The 20,364-nt window shown below is 40.5% G+C and overlaps 2 protein-coding genes across 4 annotated transcripts in view; one reads left to right on the top strand and one right to left on the bottom strand.

Moving 5' to 3' along the window:
* The window catches only part of RB1 (RB transcriptional corepressor 1), a 192,254-nt gene that overhangs the window by 80,548 nt on the left and 91,342 nt on the right, over positions 1-20,364 (bottom strand). The gene's annotated exons all lie outside the window — the stretch shown is intronic.
* On the top strand, positions 2,097-5,192 carry LPAR6 (lysophosphatidic acid receptor 6). Its single transcript, XM_050950737.1, has one exon. It carries the CDS (start codon positions 3,327-3,329, stop codon positions 4,344-4,346), a length of 1,020 nt encoding a protein of 339 aa, XP_050806694.1. The 5' UTR covers positions 2,097-3,326; the 3' UTR covers positions 4,347-5,192.

Genomic DNA, 20,364 nt, shown 5'->3' with positions numbered 1-20,364 from the left:
CACCATATCCCTGAGGTCCCTGGGGGAGGCGGGGGCAGAGGGCTCTGTGCACTGCCCTTGCTTGCAGGCACCCCCTCCCCTGCAGCTCCCATAGGCTGGGAACAGGGAACCGTGGCCAACAGGAGCTTCAGAGGAGGTACCCACAGGCAAGGGCAGTGTGTGGAGCCCTCTGCCTCCTGGGGCTGCAGGGATGTGGTGCCGGCCACTTCCAGGAATGGCACAGGGCCAGGCAGGAAGCCTGCCTTAGCCCTGCTACATGCTGCTGCCACCCTAGAGCCACTCAATATAAGCGATGCTGGGCCGGAGCCCACACCCCAACCCCCTACCTTGAGCCACCTGCTGCACCCTGTCCCTATCCTGCACCCCAACTCCCTGCCCTATGCCCCCTGCCGCACCCCTCCTGCACCTCAGCTCCCTGCCCTAAGGCCCCAACCCCCTGCCTTGAGCCTCCTGCCACATCCCGCAACCATCTTGCACTCCAATCCTCTGCCCTAAGCCCCCTGCTGCACCTCAAACCCCTGCCCCGAGCCCCCTGCCCCATGCCTCCTGCACCTCAACCCCCTTCCCTGAGCCCCCTCGTGCACCCTGCACCCCAACTCCTTGCCCTGAGCCCCTTCCTGCACATCACATCCCCTCCCTCACATCACACTCCCTCCCACACCCAACCCCCTGCCCCAGCCCTACATTCATGGCCCTGCATGCAATTTCCCACCCTGGCCCTCAGGCTAAATGGTTTTCCCGTCCCTGATCTAGGGGCTTAACTTAAGACACCCAAGTTTGTAAGTTTTGGGTTACATATTTGTGCCATAGTTTTCTTTTACTAAGAAAGTGACTTAATCACAGTCCATACTAAGAAGAGGACCTAACCCCTTAGTAGAGAAGTGAGCTCAGGACTCCTAGGGCCTGAACCGTTGAAGCCAATGCAAAGACTTCCATTTACTTCAGTGGGCTGTGGATCAGTCCCCTAAGGCATAAGAAAGTGACAACACAAATATAACTATATATAGTAGTGCTTACAGTAAGCAAGACAAGTGGTTGCTTTTAGCAACAATATGAAGTAAAATCTATGCTGTGACTGAAAGTTAACAGCGCACACATAGCCACACTCTGCTCAGTTCACCTTTTCAGCTCCAATATATTTAGAAATTGAAAACTGAGTGTGTTTCTTGGTTTAACAGGAGTCTCCAAGTGTGGACATTTAGCAGGTCATAAATGTGAGGAAGTAGAGCTCAACTGCTTCACTTCCATCATGAAATCAGGGTAAAACTGTTTGGAGGGAAAGAGAAATTTGCCAATAAGCCTTATCCGATGCATTTCTGACTTCTGCTTGCTAAGCTTCACATTGCAAAACCAGGCCACACCCCTGTGAATAAAGTTCTCTAATACCTACCATCATTTACAATGGGAATAGACTATACACTATTTGCTAACCAAGCCATGTCTTAGGTGTGATTGCTTAACATTTAGCTTGAAAGAACTGCATCAGTCATACATATGCACAAGGATTTCCTCTTTTAAGACTGTGAAATACACATTTTTGGCACTAGGAAGAGACTAGCCTATCTAAACTGAGGGTCTCCTCATGCGATCCTGTAAAGGAGTTCTCTTTAAAATTTACAAAGTATTTTAATAAGCAGAAATTTATTTATTGTATTAGGCGGTGACTAGTAGGAATAATTACAGAAAGTACAAATAAGTGATTCACTTCATAAAATTATCAGAACAGGTATATTACTTATATTGCGGTACAACCGAAAATGTATTAGGTGCTTTACCAACAGAGGAAAATGATTTCCCTGCCCCACAGAATGTACAATTTAAAAAGACAAAGGCAAGTGAAAAGGAATATAATATACATGCACAGTGATCGAGGTGATAATAGGCATGTCTTATTAGTTAGAAATTTAGCAGTCTGTGATTTTGATTGTTAGGCTCACTAAATTCTCCTTCCCAATCCCACAACATATTGCTTTATTCTCCCCTTTGCTTCCCCCTTTTCCTCCCAGTAATCCCCAGATTCAATTCCACTGTGTTTATAATCTTCCCTTCACATAAATTAACAGTTCTCATGGGAAAAATAAATAAAATATGCCCCATTGACTTTCTCTGACTTCAAAAAGGGCTGCTCACATGAGGAAAGTCACACATCTGCTGAAGTGGTTAGAGAATTAAGATCAGCTAGTCTCTGTTTCTTGATGAGCATTATGTACCATCACAAGGAAGGATACTTTTTACAAAAATACATCTTTAAGAAAATTTCAGAGGTAGCCATTAAGAATTTCAAAATATAAATAATAATTTTACTAAGAAAATGAAACGTTTAAGAGGTGGGAGTTATTCTGCCAGCCCAAATGTCTTTCACAACTAAAATTGAGAAAAAAAAAGATTTTGTACTGAATTTGTCAAATAATTAAAAAAAATTAAAAGCACTTTTGATGACAAGGGCCTTTTTCCTGCTACATAAAGAGTTAATGGCAGACTGCTCCACCATTCTGAGCATTTGCATGCCTCAGAGGTATATTTCCTGCAGACACATTATCTGATTAAAGAAAGGCAAACAAACTGAATTGAAACCATTCTGTCTTTAAGTCCAGCCTCTTCTTCCTATGATGTCATATTACAAATTGATCGAGCTTTTTTTTCCCCCCTCTCTCTTCAGATATTCAAGGCATACTACACACTCAGCATCTGAGGGGGAGATCTAAATTCAGCAAGAACAAACACGCTTTGGAATTGTATGTCTGAATTTCTAAGCAGCCTGCACTCCGCCCTGTGGGGTTAGCATGCAGACAAGTTGAAAAGCTTGTTTCACAGCAAGGCGGCAGTGAAAGAGGTGGAAACTCCTACATCTTACAGAGCCCAGGAAATCTCTTCCTAAGGAACCTCAGTTACACATTCCCAGTTAAACAACTTTGGAAAGTGTGCATTTAAAGTACTTCTCTGCTTTTTGACTTGTAGTTGAACATAAAGCAGCAAGTTCTGTATCAGCTTCATTAACAACTGGGAAAACAAGAGCGTGGAATTAAATATAAGGATGACCTCATCCGTTGCCTGTAAGCCTGTGTTTATTATCGCCCAGGACTGGATGTGTGACTATTGTGGCATTTGGAAGAAAAGAATGATCTCCGGGTGATTCCCAGAGCAGTATCTTCCTACTGCAACATTCATGTTTCAACTTGGAAGTTTTAAAGTAAAATGGAAAACCTATGAAATCATTCATAGACCAAATTCATCTGCAAGCTACCCAGAGATTTTAAAGCAGTTACTGCAGAAGGGCTGCTAACAACGAAAGGAATTCAACATTGTAAATTTAAATTGCTATTATAATGGTAAGCGCTAATTGTTCCACTGAGGACTCCTTTAAGTATATTTTATACGGATGTACGTTTAGCATGGTGTTTGTCCTTGGTCTAATATCAAATTGCGTTGCTATATACATTTTTACATTCACATTAAAAATGCGAAATGAAACAACAACTTACATGCTTAATTTAGCAATATCTGATCTGCTTTTTGTACTTACATTACCATTCAGGATTTATTACTTTGCAATAAGAAACTGGCCATTTGGAGATATACTTTGCAAGATTTCTGTCACCATGTTTTATACAAACATGTATGGAAGCATTTTATTCTTAACTTGTATAAGCATAGATCGCTTTTTAGCCATAGTGCACCCTTTTTGGTCTAAGACTCTTAGAACCAAAAGAAATGCAAAAATTGTCTGTGTTGCAGTATGGATAACTGTACTAGCAGGAAGCATGCCAGCAAGCTTTTTTCCCTCTACTGGCACTCGAAATGACACTGGACAAAACACATGTTTTGAAAACTTTCCTGATACCACATGGAAAACCTATATATCAAGGATTGTTATCTTCATTGAAATTGTGGGATTTTTTATTCCACTAATCTTAAATGTGACCTGTTCTACAATGGTTTTAAGGACTTTGAATAAACCAGTTACTTTAAGTCGGAACAAGTTAAGCAAAAAGAAGGTACTCAAAATGATTTTTGTCCATTTGGTGATATTCTGTTTCTGTTTTGTGCCATATAACGTTACCCTAATACTTTATTCTCTTATGAGAACACAAATATGGATTAATTGTTCATTAGTAACTGCTGTGAGGACTATGTATCCTATCACACTATGCATTGCAGTTTCAAATTGTTGTTTTGACCCTATAATATACTATTTTACATCAGACACTATTCAAAACTCAATAAGGAACAGATCAGCTAGAACACACAATTCCCGATTCTCTGAAATTCAAGTTACTGAAAATTTTATTCAACACAGCCTCCAGACTTTAAAAGCTAAAATATTTGACAATGAATCTACAATATAAATAGAGAGAAAATACTGGGACTGAAATGCATCTTTCTTCAGCTGTGAAAATGTTTTCTTGTACACTGAATAAACTTTCTTCACTTAGAAAACTGTTTACATAATGATTAAAAATGGGAAAAAGTTAAATGTCACTTCTAAACATACTTTATAGAAAAATGTAGTTCCTGCAAGAATTACAAATATTTTTATAGTTGTCGAAGTTTTCTCTCTTCTGCCTTTATGTCACAGATTCCATGGACTTATTACAGAGTCCCTCCTGTGTCTCCTTACAATTTTGAACCACACAAAAAAACCTGATATTTGGAAACTGAAGTTGATACTAACACAGCCCAAAAGTGTTTTACAATTCAACATATTATGAAGTTAGAAGAGCAAGTCTTCACATTGTTTGTGTTAACAGGTTAAAACACTTTAAATTAAAAAATTAAATTGTGAAGACATTATTTTAGGCTGCAACTATTTTGTTTACATGCTGATTTCTTAATGTCTGGATTCTTCAAAGCATTGATCAAGTTATTGCAACTCTGGTGTCAGTTCCACAGATTCCACACCCATCATTTTTTGTAGGATTTGTTGACAAAAGTTAAGCTATTCCTTTGTAAAAACAAATTTACATACTTTTTAATCCATCTGTAAAGTTACTGAAACAAGATTTGTCAGTTATTTGATAAGAATATTGCTGACAAAACAAACTCAAAGCTGTTCCTAAGAAACTATAGCAAATAAGACTAAAACAAAGACTAAAATCTTAAAATAAGTGTTCTGTTTGGGTTGTGTAATTTAACTTCAAAAGTGCTGCTTTGCTATTGAAAAAACATCAAGTATTCCTCACATGAACAAAGATATCCTGTAAAAGCAGCAAAGAATCCTGTGGCACCTTATAGACTAACAGAGGTTTTGGAGCATGAGCTTTCGTGGGTCAATACCCACTTCCTCAGATGCATGTCAAAGATATCCTGGGTGACATATTACATATTCTTTTCCAAGAAGACAAGAAATGGCAGTTATCTGTTTATTGTAAAGTACCCTCTCCTAGATGTTCTGTACGTCACATAAGCGCCATAATTTTGTTGTCCAGATTTTTAAATGTGAGTGCCTTACACATTTAGAGATACTAAAAATATTTATTTATTTGAGATGCCTGAAAACTGCTGCAATAAATCCAGGAATTTTTAAGAATTAAGAGTTTATATGAAGCAAGATGCAACTTTGTTTAAAAGTGCCATGTGTTTCATACATTCTTCAGAAGCTGGAGTATTGTGCATATTTTGCTCAGAATTTACCTTTACTGTAAAATAATAAATATTTAGAAAGTTAAGGAAGTGTCAAGTGGTGGTTCTCCCAAAGATGATAAAGTCTGGAATAAAAATTGAACTAAAGTATACTTGTGTTCTGGATTTCTCTGTTCAGTTATAATATGTAGATATGTGACTAGCAATTCAAGCACTCTTACTTCTGGGCAATCTGAGGAAGGCCGAGTTCATGTTACAGAAAGCATGTACTACACTTGCAGTTTGATGTTCAACTATATCGTCCAATTGTGTCTATCACTATGTAAGTGTTATTCAAATTTCACTTTAGGATAGAAATGCATATTGGTTACTGTTATTGAAAATGTACATTTGTGCTACTTAAAGAGCTTACCTTATCAGAATTTGATTCTGAACGACTTTGGCAGCCTAACCATACTGCAATATTACTAACATAACATTCCCAGCCAGCGGGGAAAGGGCTGGACTGGCTGGGAATGTTAAGGGCTGGTGGAAGCCCATATTACAACGATGCGCTCAAAAGTCTCCTGGGGGAGGATAGCTCAGTGGTTTAGCCTGCTAAACCCAGTGTTGTGAGTTCAATCCTTGAGGGGGCCATTTAGAGAACTGGGGTTTTAAAAAAAAAAGTCTGGGGATTTGTCCTGCTTTGAGCAGGGCTTGGACTAGATGGTCTCCTGAGATCCCTTCCAACCCTGATATTCTATGATTCTATCCCACAGTCATATAGAAAGGAAAACTCAAAAGTATCACAAACTGAAATACTACAAATGTGGGATAGAATTCAGTGGATAATGGCCTGGGTAATCCTCCATGATGAGAGGAAAGCTTGAATGCATTCTCACAAGAAAAGTTTGCCATAAACATAAATGCTAAGGGTGAGTTTATAAAATGAAATGGGGGATCCAGAGAAAAATAAAAGCGAAATACAAATACTGTAACAAATACAATCAGAACTTGTATGTCACCCTTGACATTAACTCGAACTCCTAAAAAGCACCGTATAACATACAGTTTCATAGTAAATTCTTATTTACAGCAGAGTTTGACTCTGCAAAACAAAATTTTAAAACTTGTGCCTTACAGTACAGGCACGGCTTACATCAAGTGCTATAAAAGATCTCAGCGGGCAACCTTGAAATATTTCTTTGGTTCATACCAGACTTTAGAAAAAGATAAAACCCAGAAAGTTATTGGAATATATCTGTTTGCAGTGTTGTAGCCGTGATGGTCCCAGGATATGACACACACAAGGTGGGTGAAACAGTAACTTTTACTCGGCCAACTTATATTCACCAACAGAAGCTGGTCCAGTAAAAGATATTGCTTTACCGACCTTGTTTTAGAAATGCACTCAACAGTTTTACATATGCTATTCAGATTAATAAAGTCACTGGCAAATCTGTGCAGTTAAAACTAGTTATACATCTTGTTTCACTGCAGCTATTCAAAGAGCTTTTTAACTTAATGATATAATAATGGCAACTATAAAATAGCATTTAAAATATAATTTAACTGAAATTTATAATCAATTATACTTATGATGAATAATCTAAATCACTTATTTCACTTTAGCTTGTAAACTCAGATTTTTTTTAGTTGTTCTAAGTTATTTTACATAACTGTCTGCCTACTAGCAGATGCACAGATAACTTTCAAAGTTAGTTCCTCACTGCACAAGCACACAAAAAAAGAACAAGGCTAGAGGAGTAAAATTTAAAATTACTTGTTAGTGCAGTAGCTTTGTTACTTTTTTAATTGAAAGACCTTTAATTTTGTTTTTTTCTTGCTCTCCTCACAAGATGCTTAAAATGATGTTCTGAGAGTCTCATTCTTGGTGTTTGCATATGTGCACACACTTACCAGCCTGTCATCAGCCACCATCCTTCCACGAAAAGAAAATGATGGCTGAGGTTCTCAGCTAGGCAAAGCTATTCAATTCACTGGAAGGTGAACTGTGGTACGACACCCCTACATCATAGAAGTTAAGCACAATGAACCCACTCCCAATTCCTCCCAGAATTTGGTAGGGTGAAGTGGGGTAGCTTTTTCAAAGATTACATAAATACAGAATCACTGGCCCAGAGGCCAGAACAGGCTGAGGAGATAAAATTGCACAAAGGGTACTGCCCTTTAAAACAGGCTTTCCAAGGCATCATTTAAAAAACAAAGCCAAACACTAAGGGAGTAGCTACATTGCAATCAGAAGTGTGACTGCAGCAACTGTGGACATAGCCAAGCTAGCTTTGATCTAGCTAGCTCAAACAACAATAGCTGTGAAGCAATGGCAGCACTAGTTGCACAACCCTGCCTAGGACCCAAGGTCTGTGTACTCCAGGTACCATGAGCTGTACAGCTCCACCCAGGACTCTTGAGTAGACACAGGAGCAGCTAATAACTGAGGCTTCACTGCTATTGTTATCCAAGTTAGCTGGATCTAAGAGTACTGCAGTCACATCTCTGACTGCATGTACACATACCCTAACTGTACATTCTCCCACATTGTACTCTCAGGATTTTCATTGCAGCATGGTCTAAGCCAGTGTTTCCCAAATGTAGCCACCAGCAGATTTTTCTGAAGCCACAACAGCCTCCTGGCCCAGGAGTCCTGGGTGGAAATGGCTGGAAAGGAACAGCAGCCCCTCCCTGCAGTAACCAGCTGTTGCTCCTAGATGCATTGCCTTGGTGTTTGCTGGTGTCACCAGCAGGGGATCGGTGCCCTGCACTGCACAGCCCCCTGTGGGCTCTGGGCAGTGCCTCTGCATACACATGGGGCTGGTGTGCACAAGACAGGAAGAAACTTGGACTCCACAGGCAGCTGGTGATTTCCCAACCCACCTTTGGGGCTTCAGCCACAGGGCTCTGGCTCTGGGCTTCAATCCCAGGACAAAGGAGCTTCAGCAGGACCAGCCTTATAGGTGAGATGTGGTCAAGAGGCAAGGAGTGTGGTGGGCCCAGGGTGTGAGGCCATGGAAGGCAGCTCAGGGCAATGGGGGGTTGGGGGACAATAAAGCAGGGCCTGGCCGCAATAGGGGGGTGGGAAGCCCAGTGAGGCAGTGAGGAATGGGGGAGGCAGCAGGGGCCATAGGGGATGTTTCTGTTGTGTTTAGGTCCAGTAAAGACTAAAAGACAACTGTATATTATTTTTATTATTGAGTCTGCAAAGAAACCCTACATAAATAAATTACAATTGGGACATGTATATGTGCATGTTTGTTTTTTTCTAAAAGTTAATTATTTTAGAAAAATTGGTCAGAACAGCCACCAGCAAGAATTGCTGGCCACACTCTGAGGCCACTAAAAAATTTGTTGCAAGAACCGTACGCCTAAGCACAGGACTAGGAGCTCTTGAATTCCAATCCTGACCTTGGCACCAACTCCTCACTGTGTCCCCGAGGCAAGATTCTTAGGCCAAAAGTTTTAAACCAGTGTGCAAAAAAAGTTAGCTTACTAAAATCGTACTTAGCCACCTAAATAAAGTTACCTGATTTTTAGAAGTGCTGTTCATCTGCTGCTCCCATTTGTGAGTGCTCAGCAATTTTTAAAATTTAGACACCTAAGCACAGATTTAGGCCATATCTACCCTAGCAAGCTTACAGTCATTTTAACTTCATATCAATACCTTTACTTGATTGTCTTAAAAATTTGCACATGGGACTAAAAACAAGAAAATATTCATTTTTGTTACCTGTGCTTCACAATGGCAAGAAAATCTTTAGCTCTGGCCATAATTTAAACTTTTAGAAAATATGAATATTAGATGCCACAGTCATTTCACAAGGAAGAGACTTTAGCTTTCTAGGTATTGTAAGAATTAGAATAGTAATAAAGAAAGTATTGTGTGTGTATAGATATAGATAAAGTGTCTATTATTTAGATCTCAGATGAGGCGAAATCTACCGTCAGCAGAGTTATCACATCTCAAACACAGCTAGAATAAGTGCAGATTTATAGGTACATTGGCCAAAGTTTTCCAAAATAAGAGCCTAACTTGAGCTCTTAAGTCCATATTTAGTCACCTATGAGGGGGGTTGCCAAAAGTTCCTATTTTGGAAAATGTTGCCATTGCTTTTCAAGGATCTGCATGATCACTTTTATAGTTTAATGAATGCCAAAACTCACAGCGGCTAAAATACAGCAGAAAAGAACAGAGGAAGTTGCTCAAATGCAGTCTTAACATGTAAAAGTGGTGTCCTTATGGTCAGATTTGTGAATAAAAACAATAGTTAGCTAAGACAACTTCTTCCTGGGCTAATTCAGAGTCAGATGCTTTCTTTAATGACAAAAGTAAGTTTTAAATTACTTTCCTCCTAGGAGTACCGCACAGCCAAAAAGCTAAGAGACAGTACTAGACACTATTCTGGCTCATACATCAAACATTCATTGAATGAAGAATGTTTTTGAGTGATTAATTGTGATCCAGAGATAAATCAACTTGAGTTTCAGATTCCAGGCTGAATTTGCAGGACAAGGAGTTAGAAAAACATTTTTATTTGTAAACGAATAAGCTTATACGGACCAATTAAAAGGCAATAAATATAGAAGCTCACAAGGGCATTTTAAGAGTTATTTTTCAATGCTCAAAAAGCATTTTGAAAGTTAAAGCAAGGTTTATACTCTTGGCCTGTTTTATCTCTTCCCCTCCACCCCCCTTCCCCATTCAGGTAAGAATATATAGTGGTTCTGCAATGTGCAAAGCCTTTAGAATTAAAAAAATATTTTTCACTTGTGACCCAAACCTGCATATTGATTACTTAGGTGCTTTCAAAAATCCCAAAGTGATTTTGGAGCAAAACTCCAACAAAAAAGTCAATACGACATTTGAGCCTATGTTGCTTTTGAAAATCGCACCATATTGTATTAACCCAATCTACCATCTTGTCATCAAAATTATTTTCTATAGTAATTTTACAGCTGAAATTTAATTTGTTCATTGAATTCCCAATGGTCAATATATCTTAAGGTCTATACACCTCTATAGATCTGAAAAATTAGACAAGTTCTAATTTTGTTAGATCTAATAATTTGTACCTTAGGGTACTAGCATTTGAGTGTTGGAATGGAAATCTAAGGACAACACTCTCCCCACATTTAAAAAGCCAAGATCAATAGAAATGTTTCTGTAGTTGATTTAGAATGAAATGGAAACTGTTTAGAAATTATTAGCACAGCTGTGCTGAGTTTGCTACCCCCAAACATTGCAGCATTGAGAATCTGAAGTAAAAATGACAAATTTGAAAGTAAATTAACTTTGCTTGAAAATCAATTAAACTTTTTTTTAATTTTGCTTTCGCAGTCTAAGGTTTGGTCAGAAGCAAGGATCAGTACAATGATTTGTTTTGAGTTTGATTTTTATCTTGACAATAACCATTTAATATTTCAAATTGTATGTATGGGGGATTTAAAATGCTTCTCAGCTGAAGACAAGACAATGCATATGTGAGTGGTATGAAGGCTGCTTCAATTTGAACCACACCTTCCCTTACCTCTTTCTCTGTAGGATCAGTAAACTTTTGTAATATGTTCAATGTAGTACATCAAACATGGATGAAACTTTGAGAACAGAGCCTTGTCTGTAAAAGGACATTTTTGGGAGAGACTGGACAGTCTTCCTTCCATTTCAGACATATGACCTTAGTCACAAATAACAAAGAATGAGGAAGTTCAGAATTCTAATCCATGCTTTGACACTGAAACCTTCTGTGGCCTCAAACTAGTAATTTCACCTCTTTTTTTGCAGTTCCCCTTCTATAATGGGGATTACAGATAGAACTGGTCAAAAAAATTCCATCAGAACTGTGACTGAAAATTGAGTTTTTGCCTAAAAGAAATATTTTGCAGAAAAAAATCTGCTTTACTCAGATTAGATTTTTTTGTTGTTGTTGGAAAACTGAAAAGCCAAAACCTGAATGGTTTTTAATTTTACATAGGGGAAAACAAAAAACATTTTCTGGCTAGCTCTGATATGCATCTATGCACCTCACACAGCTGTGAGTTGGATTAGATATGTTAAGTACTTTGAACATGAAAATCTCTGTGTCATAGTGTGTCCACCTCATACAGGACTGGAAGGGGTTAAGATGGCCAGGTGAACCAATTAACTCCATAGGCTGCACCTGGAGGAGAAGCCAGGGAGCAGGGAATTCATTGGAAGCAGGTTCAGGTGGAGAGGCCTGCAGAAAGCCCAGAAGCTGAGAGCGAAAGGGACTGCTGGGAAAGTCTACAGTCACTCCCTGGGAGAAGGGGAGGTGCATTTGGGCTCACCAATCCAGAGAGGGAGGAGGCCAGGTAGGTAGGATAGGACTCAGGGAAAAGCAGTAAGGTCTAGACGGGAACAGACCTTGACTGCTGGCTATAGGTCCATGAGGCAGAATGTGGAGTAGAGAGCAAGCCTGGGTTACATAAGAACAGCCAGTTTGGGTCAGACCAAAGGTCCATCCAGCCCAGTATCCTGTCTACTGACAGTGGCCAATGCCAGGTGCCCCAGAGGGAGTGAAGCTAACAGGCAATGATCAAGTGATCTCTCTCCTGCCATCCACCTCCACCCTCTGACAAACAGAGGCTAGGGACACCATTCCTTACCCATCCTGGCTAATAGCCATTAATAGACTTAACCTCCATGAATTTATCTAGTTTTCTTTTAAACCCTGTTACAGTCCTAGCCTTCACAACCTCCTCAGGCAAGAAGTTCCACAAGTTGACTGTGCACTACGTGAAGAACTTCCTTTTATTTGTTTTAAACCTTCTGCCCGTTAATTTCATTTGGTGGCCCCTAGTTCTTACATTATGGGAACAAGCGATAAAGAGTCCTGTGGCATTTTATTGACTAACAGACGGATTGGAGCATAAGCTTTCGTGGGTAAATACCCACTTCATCAGATGCATATATCTGACGAAGTGGGTATTCACCCATGAAAGCTTATGCTCCAATCCATCTGTTAGTCTATAAGGCGCCACAGGACTCTCTGTCCCACTTTTTACAGATCCAGACTAAACACAGCTACCCCTCTGATTATGGGAACAAGTAAATAACTTTTCCTTATTCACCTTCTCCACACCACTCATGATTTTATAGACCTCTATCATATCCCCCTTTAGTCTCCTCTTTTCCAAGCTGAGAAGTCCTAGCCTCTTTAATCTCTCCTCATATGGGACCCATTCCAAACCCCTAATCATTTTAGTTGCCCTTTTCTGAACTTTTTCTAATGTCAGTATATCTTTTTTGAGATGAGGAGACCACATCCATTGGGAATACAATGCTAACTCCATTTCATATGCAGCAGTTGCTATCCTCCAGTGAAAAAATGCAACATTGAGCCTACTGGTTCCATACCTTACAGTCTTTTGTTTGTTTTTGGCAGGGACTCTAACACACAGCATCTATTACTCTAGATCAGTGGTTCTCAACCTATTGGCCATTGTGGGCTGCATCCAATACTATCTGCCTGGCCCTGCGGATGTCACATGGACCGCAGCTGTGTGCTGATAGGGCTGCAGACTGAGAACCACTGCTCTAGATTTACACAAAAAGCGCAGCAAAGAGTAAGCAAATCCAGGCCAGTGAGTGAGTCGAGAGCTACTGAAATATGAAGAGCAACAGCTCCTGTGATCCTGTAGTTAACAATGAATTTCGTTAGCCTTAAATTGTAAGTACCTTTAGCTATAACAAATGCTGCAGTTGTGATGCTTTACTTTTCTAAAAATAAAGAAAACAGTGATTGCAGTGCAGATATCTGCTAGCTGTAACAGCAGTATGTTGCAGACCTTGTTATTTCAGTGTAGCGGGGCTTGGCAATAAAATGAGAGTAATGGTGGCAAAGACCGAGTGTGGAAGCCTTTGCACTCCCACATCCGAAGATGAGGAACAGCTTTGACTATGTGGCTCAAAGCCCTTCAGAATTTCTATTTATTGTGGTCAGAAGGATTTTTTGTGTTTTTTTTTAAACTACTTTTCATTTTGCAACATTTAGAAATGCAAGATTTAGTTTAATAATATAACTATTACCGGTGTGGGATGACGACAAGTGGATTTTTGCAAATAAAATTTTGCACTCTGACTCTCCTCCATTGAAAGGTAGGTAATGACAGACCTACCATCTTACACAGGGGTTTTTGTTTAGAAATATTTATACTTCCATGTAAATCTAATGCAAATTGTTCAGATTTTCATTTCTTAACGTTATAAAAATAAAAGGGAATTTAAGAATTCTGTTAGCTGAAATAGTTAAAGTAGCAAACAATGGAGTTGGCTGGACACAAAAGGAAGAAATATGCTGCATCTTATTATGCTGCATCGTTTAAAATTATGATGCAGCAAATTCTCCGTGGAAGGTGTCCTAGTCCAGAACTATTTTCTAGACTGGGGAACCCAACTATACACTGCCCTATATTCAGGGAGGAATCTAAAGGCTCAATTTAGCCCATAATACTTTATATTTAATGTATATTATGGGTATCAATAAATGCTGGTTCTAAATATAATGTCCTCCTAAAGCAGCTGAATAAACGTTTGTTCAACACAATAGGATTTTTGTCTTCCTCTAATAAGAATAATTTAAGAGTTCCTTTAAAGCTTCCATGGTACTGTACATAGGAATTATATTATGATGAAACGAAACAGTTGTCAGAGTATTGTGAGCAACCGCAGTACTGAATTTTCCTTTTGCATCAGCCCATAGACATGTCTCTTGTAAGCTTTTTCCCCCCGACACACAGGCAAAGTTTCACATGCTATTAACACTGCTGATATTTACATGGGCGGGGTAGAAATCGTGGTCTCACTTTGTTTGGATCAGACATGTGAGGGAAGATACAGGAAACACCGAGTGGTGTTCGGGCTATTCAGAGTGGGGGATGGAGGAAGGGAGAAAAAAAATGAATAGCTGAAATAAACACAGTGTGGTTATGATTACTTTCCATGTGTAATACATTATTAGAAACAATGTATATAAAGAGCCTACCATAATGGGGTCCTGATTCCTAACTGGGGGCCTCTGGACACTACCACAGTATTTTAAAATAGTAAAACATTTGATATTTTTAATTTATAATTATCAGCTTAATTGGTACAAAAAGGATAAGTAATTCATATAACGGAGAACGAAAAAATATAAGCAATTTCAAAACAATTATCCAAAGGTTACCACAACATACATTGAAACAATACCACCTATACATGAAATATTATTAGTAATGCACTTAATAGGGTAAACACAGCAATGCCACAAATTTTGAAACACGTGCACTTTATGACTACGGCATTACATGTCTGGGTACCCAGGGAAAGAAAGAAAATACCCATCAAGAAGGAAACCCAAATTCAAGCAACAAGTGGTAACATTTCAGTTGGACAATCAGGTACTGCATTCCCACTGAATAGAGCTTGTCAGAAATTTTCCAACTGAATGGTTTTCCATTAGGAACTGCGAATTTGCTGAAAACTAACCATTTTGTGGAAATGCCAATTTTGACTAACCCTCCAATGGAACACAGGCCAGGTTCAAAACTTGCCTGCAAGCTCACCTGCCCAACTCCTCAGCGGCCCACCAAAAGGACTGATGTGGAGTTGGGAGCCCAGGCCATCAGATTCCTGGGGCAACTCCTGCAGCCTAGAGAGCCAGCTGGCCTGTGAGTTAAGCAGTTCAGTAAGCCAGCTGGCCCAGGAATATGGAAGATCTAGGGTCACTGGGCTGTCCTGAAGCCAAGGGCCCAGGAAACCCTGGCAGTTGCTGACTGAAACTGATATTATTCTTCTCAGAGACAAAGTGGGTGAGGTAATATCTTTTATTGGATCAGCTCCTGCTGATGTAAGAGCCAAGCTTTTGAGCTACACAGAGCAGGTCTATTTCAGACCTTGTGTCTCTGATATCCTGCGACCAACATGGCAACAACAACAATGCAAATAATTGTCAGTTTCACTGCTGCTATTCAAGTCAGGAGCTGCTAGGGAACCTGGGGAACACACAGTTTTAGAGAACATGTTGCAGTGTTTTCAAAATGAAAAAAGTTTACAAAAGTTCCATTTGCAGGAAATTCTGAAAATATTTATTTCCATTCTGAATCAGAACAGAACCAAAATTCAAAATGGTGAAATTTCCACTGGAAATTCTGACCCGCTTACACCTTGAGTGCTAGAAAAGAATGAATATGGCTGAATAAAAAGCATACTAAAAAAAGTTAATTTGGACTCCTGCCTTGCTGACTAGTGGGAATTTCTTTTTGACTTCCATAGGAAAGTAAAGCACAAAATGGCTCAGATCACAATGCAGCAATAAATAGTGTCAACTTCTGAGACAGTTATTTGGGGCTGTGGTTCAGATCTATAGATAACCTGTATCAGAGGGGTAGCCGTATTAGTCTGGATCTGTAAAAGCAGCAAAGAATCCTGTGGCACCTTATAGACTAACAGACATTTTGGAGCATGAGCTTTCATGGGTGCATGTAGTGGAAATTGCCAGGGGCAGGTATATATATGCAAGCAATAAGCAGGCTAGAGATAACGAGGTTAGTTCTAGCAGCTGAGGTGTGAAAACCAAGGGAGTAGAAGAGGGCCTCATCCTCCCTGATTTGCTGCTTTTATTAGATAAGCTGTGTAACTGAGCATAATTTCACCTAGTGGAGCTGCACTAATAGAATTTGGTCCAGGTGTTATTTAACTTTCATATTTAAAGAGACAGTCACATCAAACTTAAGATATGTCTACACTGGCAAGTTTATGTGCCATAAATTATACCACTTTTATTAAAATGCTGGATTAAACCGCTGTTGCGCATCCACACTGTGCTGCTTGTGACACTGGAGTGCATCCACATTAGCAGCTCTTGCAATGGCAAAGACAGCAGTGCATTGTGGTAGCTATCCTACTATGCAACTGGCTACAGGGTGCTTTTGGAAGGGTTTGCAATACCTCATGGGGCAGGCACAGTGTCACATAATGCAGGTTTCCCAATCTCATTGTTCCATGGGCATCCTACTACCTTGCCAGCTACTTTTTCAACTGAAAAGAGTGTGTGTGTGTGTGTGTGGGAGAGGAGAGAGTGTGTTTTGGGGGACAGAGAGTGTGTCTGCATGCTGTCTTGCAATTTCAGGCAGCGTCAGGAAGCAACCAGTTCTGAGGCAGGGAGAGGAACCCGGACATCAGCCCCCGCCTCCCTCCCTGGGGCTCTTTGCACAGCAATCTCTCTCTCTCTCTCCTGTGTTCAACAGCACAAGCATTCCACATTAATGGTTTGCTGTGTGTCCCGGAGCAGATCAGCACAGCACACAATAGCTGTTAGAAAAGGTGCTTTGAAAGGGGTGGGCTGCATGTCTCCAGGGCAGCTGACTTCAAAACAATGAGCAGAGCAGTCACTTGAGGCATTATGGTCCAGCTCCGGAGGCCAATTACAGTGCAGAAAGCAATCAAGTGTTCACACTGGCAATGGAGCACTGGAACCTCTGCACAAATAGCTTTACAACTCTCATTGAGGTGGGTTTTTTTGCAGCACTGCAACTGAAGAGTTTCTGCACACAAAGTGGCTTGGCAGTGTGTACACATCTGCAGGTTGAGCACAAACAGCTGCTTTACTGTGCATAAACTTGCCAGTGTAGACAAGCCCTTAGTCAAAATTGAGGATTTGCAAAACCAAACTTTTACAAGACTTAAGGGCAACAAATTTGTTTCCATGAAATTTAAAAAAGAATTCCAGTAGCAACTTTAAAAACATTCCCCTAAAGCATCTGCAGAACATATTTCAAAATCTGTGGTAGTATATAAAAAGCTGAAACTGACCAGAAACAGACCAGAAATTAAAGTTAAGCTTTTTCATGTCCATTTTACAAGCTGCAAGAAACACAAAATAGTAAATACACAGAACACAATAAATTCTTAAAATTCTGTTTTAATGTTTGCATTGCAGATAATCTCTCTTTAAGGGGAAGAGTTAGGTTAAAAATCAGAAGCGAGTCCAGTGAGAATTGCTTCCAAGAAGTAGCGTAAAGGAAATCTGACAACACTTATTGATTAATTTTATCATGCTAACAAACCCCTTAATTTGTCTTTTCATGACTAGCTGAAATTCTTTTACTCAGAGGCAAACGAATTCTGAACTTGTGCATACAAAAAGCAGTACAATTAGGTAAAAAACTGAACAATCATCATACATTATGAAGTGCTGCACTGTACAGTTGCTGATGGCTATTCAGTACTCATTTCTGGTTGTGTTTGTACTTGAATCAAAATTATATCATGATGGCTGCACCTTTTAACAGGGTTGGGCTGAGATGATTCATTATTACTGCAATATATGAATGTTGTGTTAATGTTAACATGACCAATTCCACTTCTGGCTTAATGCATGTCAAACTTCCTGGGGAAACAATAGGGTTTCATTTGCACTTGACAGCTTCTTTCCATAGACTGGATTTTGAAAGTTAGAAATATATTTAACAACTAAGTTCCAAAGACTAATTTCTGGAAACATGATGATTTTAACTAAGTTTGACACATAGTTATACTATTTTAATTCAATTAATTAATTATCTGATATCTTTCAATGAATTATGTAATAGCAGAAGTGAATGCAATCACAACATTATAATATATAATTATTTCCATTCTAACTATGTATTCAGTTGCTAATAACCTTCCAAAACTTTCAGCTATGGGGTTCAAGTTTTCTAGGCTCAGTCTGTGCCTCTTTTGGGGGGAAGGATGCCAGGGGGGAAGAGAGCATTTGGGGGTCAAACAGAGAAAAATGTGGCTGTTTTGGAGTACTAAGCAGGTGAAAAAAATCTCTTTCCATAATAAAAATATCTTCCAGACTCTTCTGTGGGACCACAATTGCTGAGGACAGAAAGCTGAAATTTGGCATGGAAATACTTGTAATTTGACAGAGCTTTTCAGTGTACCCAGAGGCGGCTCCAGGCCCCAGCACGCCAAGCACGTGCTTGGGGCAGCAAACTGTGGGGGGCGCTCTGCCGGTTCCATGAGGGTGGCAGGTAGGCTGCCTTCGGTGGTTTGCCTGTGGAGGGTCCACTGGTCCCGCGGCTTCGGCGGTCCTCCCGCAGGTGTGCCTGCGGCGGGTCCGCTGGTCCTGCGGCTTCTGCCGAAGCCACGGGACCAGCAGACCCTCCGCAGGCACACCTGTGGGAGGTCCACCGAAGCCGCGGGACCAGCAGACCCTCCGCCCGCACACCTGCGGGAGGTCCACCGAAGCCGCGGGACCAGCGGACCCTCCGCAGGCAAGCCACTGAAGGCAGCCTGCCTGCCGTGCTTGGGGCGGCAAAATGCCTAGAGCCGTCCCTGAGTGTACCAGTAAAAATTGATATTGATCAGCTTAGTTCTGAACCTCTGAAAACTGAGCATGTGCAGTATAACTGGTATAATATTTGTAGCGACTTATGCAGCACTGCCTTCCATTGCTCCAAAAGCGTATGGCTGCCTAACCGTATAATTAAACACGTACTAAGTGCATACAATGACAGCAGCCTTTACTCAGTGTTTCTTTTGTACGGTTAAAGTTGTACAGCTCCTGAGGTCTCCAGGAGAGAGAAGCATCTAAGGTGTGTGGAACAATATATTCTGGCAGCATTTAGCCCAATAGTGCAACATCATGGAATTACTACCACCCCATCCTAGTTTAAGAAAAACAATATTGAGAATGTTTCAGTTGTATACTTAGCACATAGTAAAGTCTGAAAGCAATAATGTTAAGATTGCAAAAACAACTTTAAGTCTGCTCCCTCATGCATTACCATGGTCTTTAAAATTACATACTATTTCATATAGTTTTTTTACTTCAACCTTCCTATAATCCAAAAATATTGATATACGCGTCTGTGCTTAAATTGGTTTCACTGACATACTGGTCAAGTCTATGCTCAGTGAAGAAATCCTTTTCTCTCGGGGTATTTTAATAATGTATTCAGCAGCAATTTACTATGCAATTACATTTTACCCACAGTACAGCCTTCTTTTAAAGGGTGCGGCAGTTAACTACTAAACTAGTTTTAAGACAGCTAAATATACATGTAATGTGCCAGCAAATATTCACTAGTACATTAATCTGTAGTATGCTGTGTAAAAAGAGGAATACACTTCAATTAAATGGCTTTAATGGAATATCTGGTATACACACAGACTGCAATCACTATATGTTAATCAGAAGTTATGGAAAGAAGCGTGAGATTTGAAGGAGGAGAAGAGAAGACATTGCATAAGGGGTTCTAGGCATAGCTGCATGAAAGAAGTTAGAGACCTGGTAAGGGTACTCATCCCCATAAGAACAATATTCTAGTAAACCAACTCTATCTTATGGACATTTTACCTTACTCTTGACTAGGGCTCCGTGTCTGTCTCAGAAATCATGGATTCCGTGACTTTCCGCAACCACCGTGACATCTGCAGCAGCCAGTGTGGCTGACCCCAAGGCCACCCAAGCAGCTGGTCCAGACAGCCACACTGGCCTCTGCTGGAGTGGCTCTACAGACAGCTGCCAAGGTGGCCCCAGGGCCAGCTGCACCAACCGCTGCTCAGACAACCCCACACAGATGGGCTGGGGACTGCCCAACCAGCTGCCAGTGTGCCTGGTTCCCAGGATTGGCTAAGCAGCAGTCCCGGGGGGGTGGCGAGAGCTGCTGTAGCTCACTGGCCTCCGGCAGCGGTCCCAGGGTGCTCCCCAAACCCTTCCTAAGGCAGCGAGCCCCCAACTAAGATTTAGTCAGGGGGTATTTACAGTACAAGTCATGGACAGGTCAAGGGCCATGAAT

This window comes from Gopherus flavomarginatus, chromosome 1, assembly GCF_025201925.1.
Source record: "Gopherus flavomarginatus isolate rGopFla2 chromosome 1, rGopFla2.mat.asm, whole genome shotgun sequence".
Classification (NCBI taxonomy): Eukaryota; Metazoa; Chordata; order Testudines; family Testudinidae; genus Gopherus; species Gopherus flavomarginatus.
The sequence above is the reverse complement of the archived record's forward strand: the minus strand, read 5'-3'. Positions and strand labels throughout refer to the sequence as shown.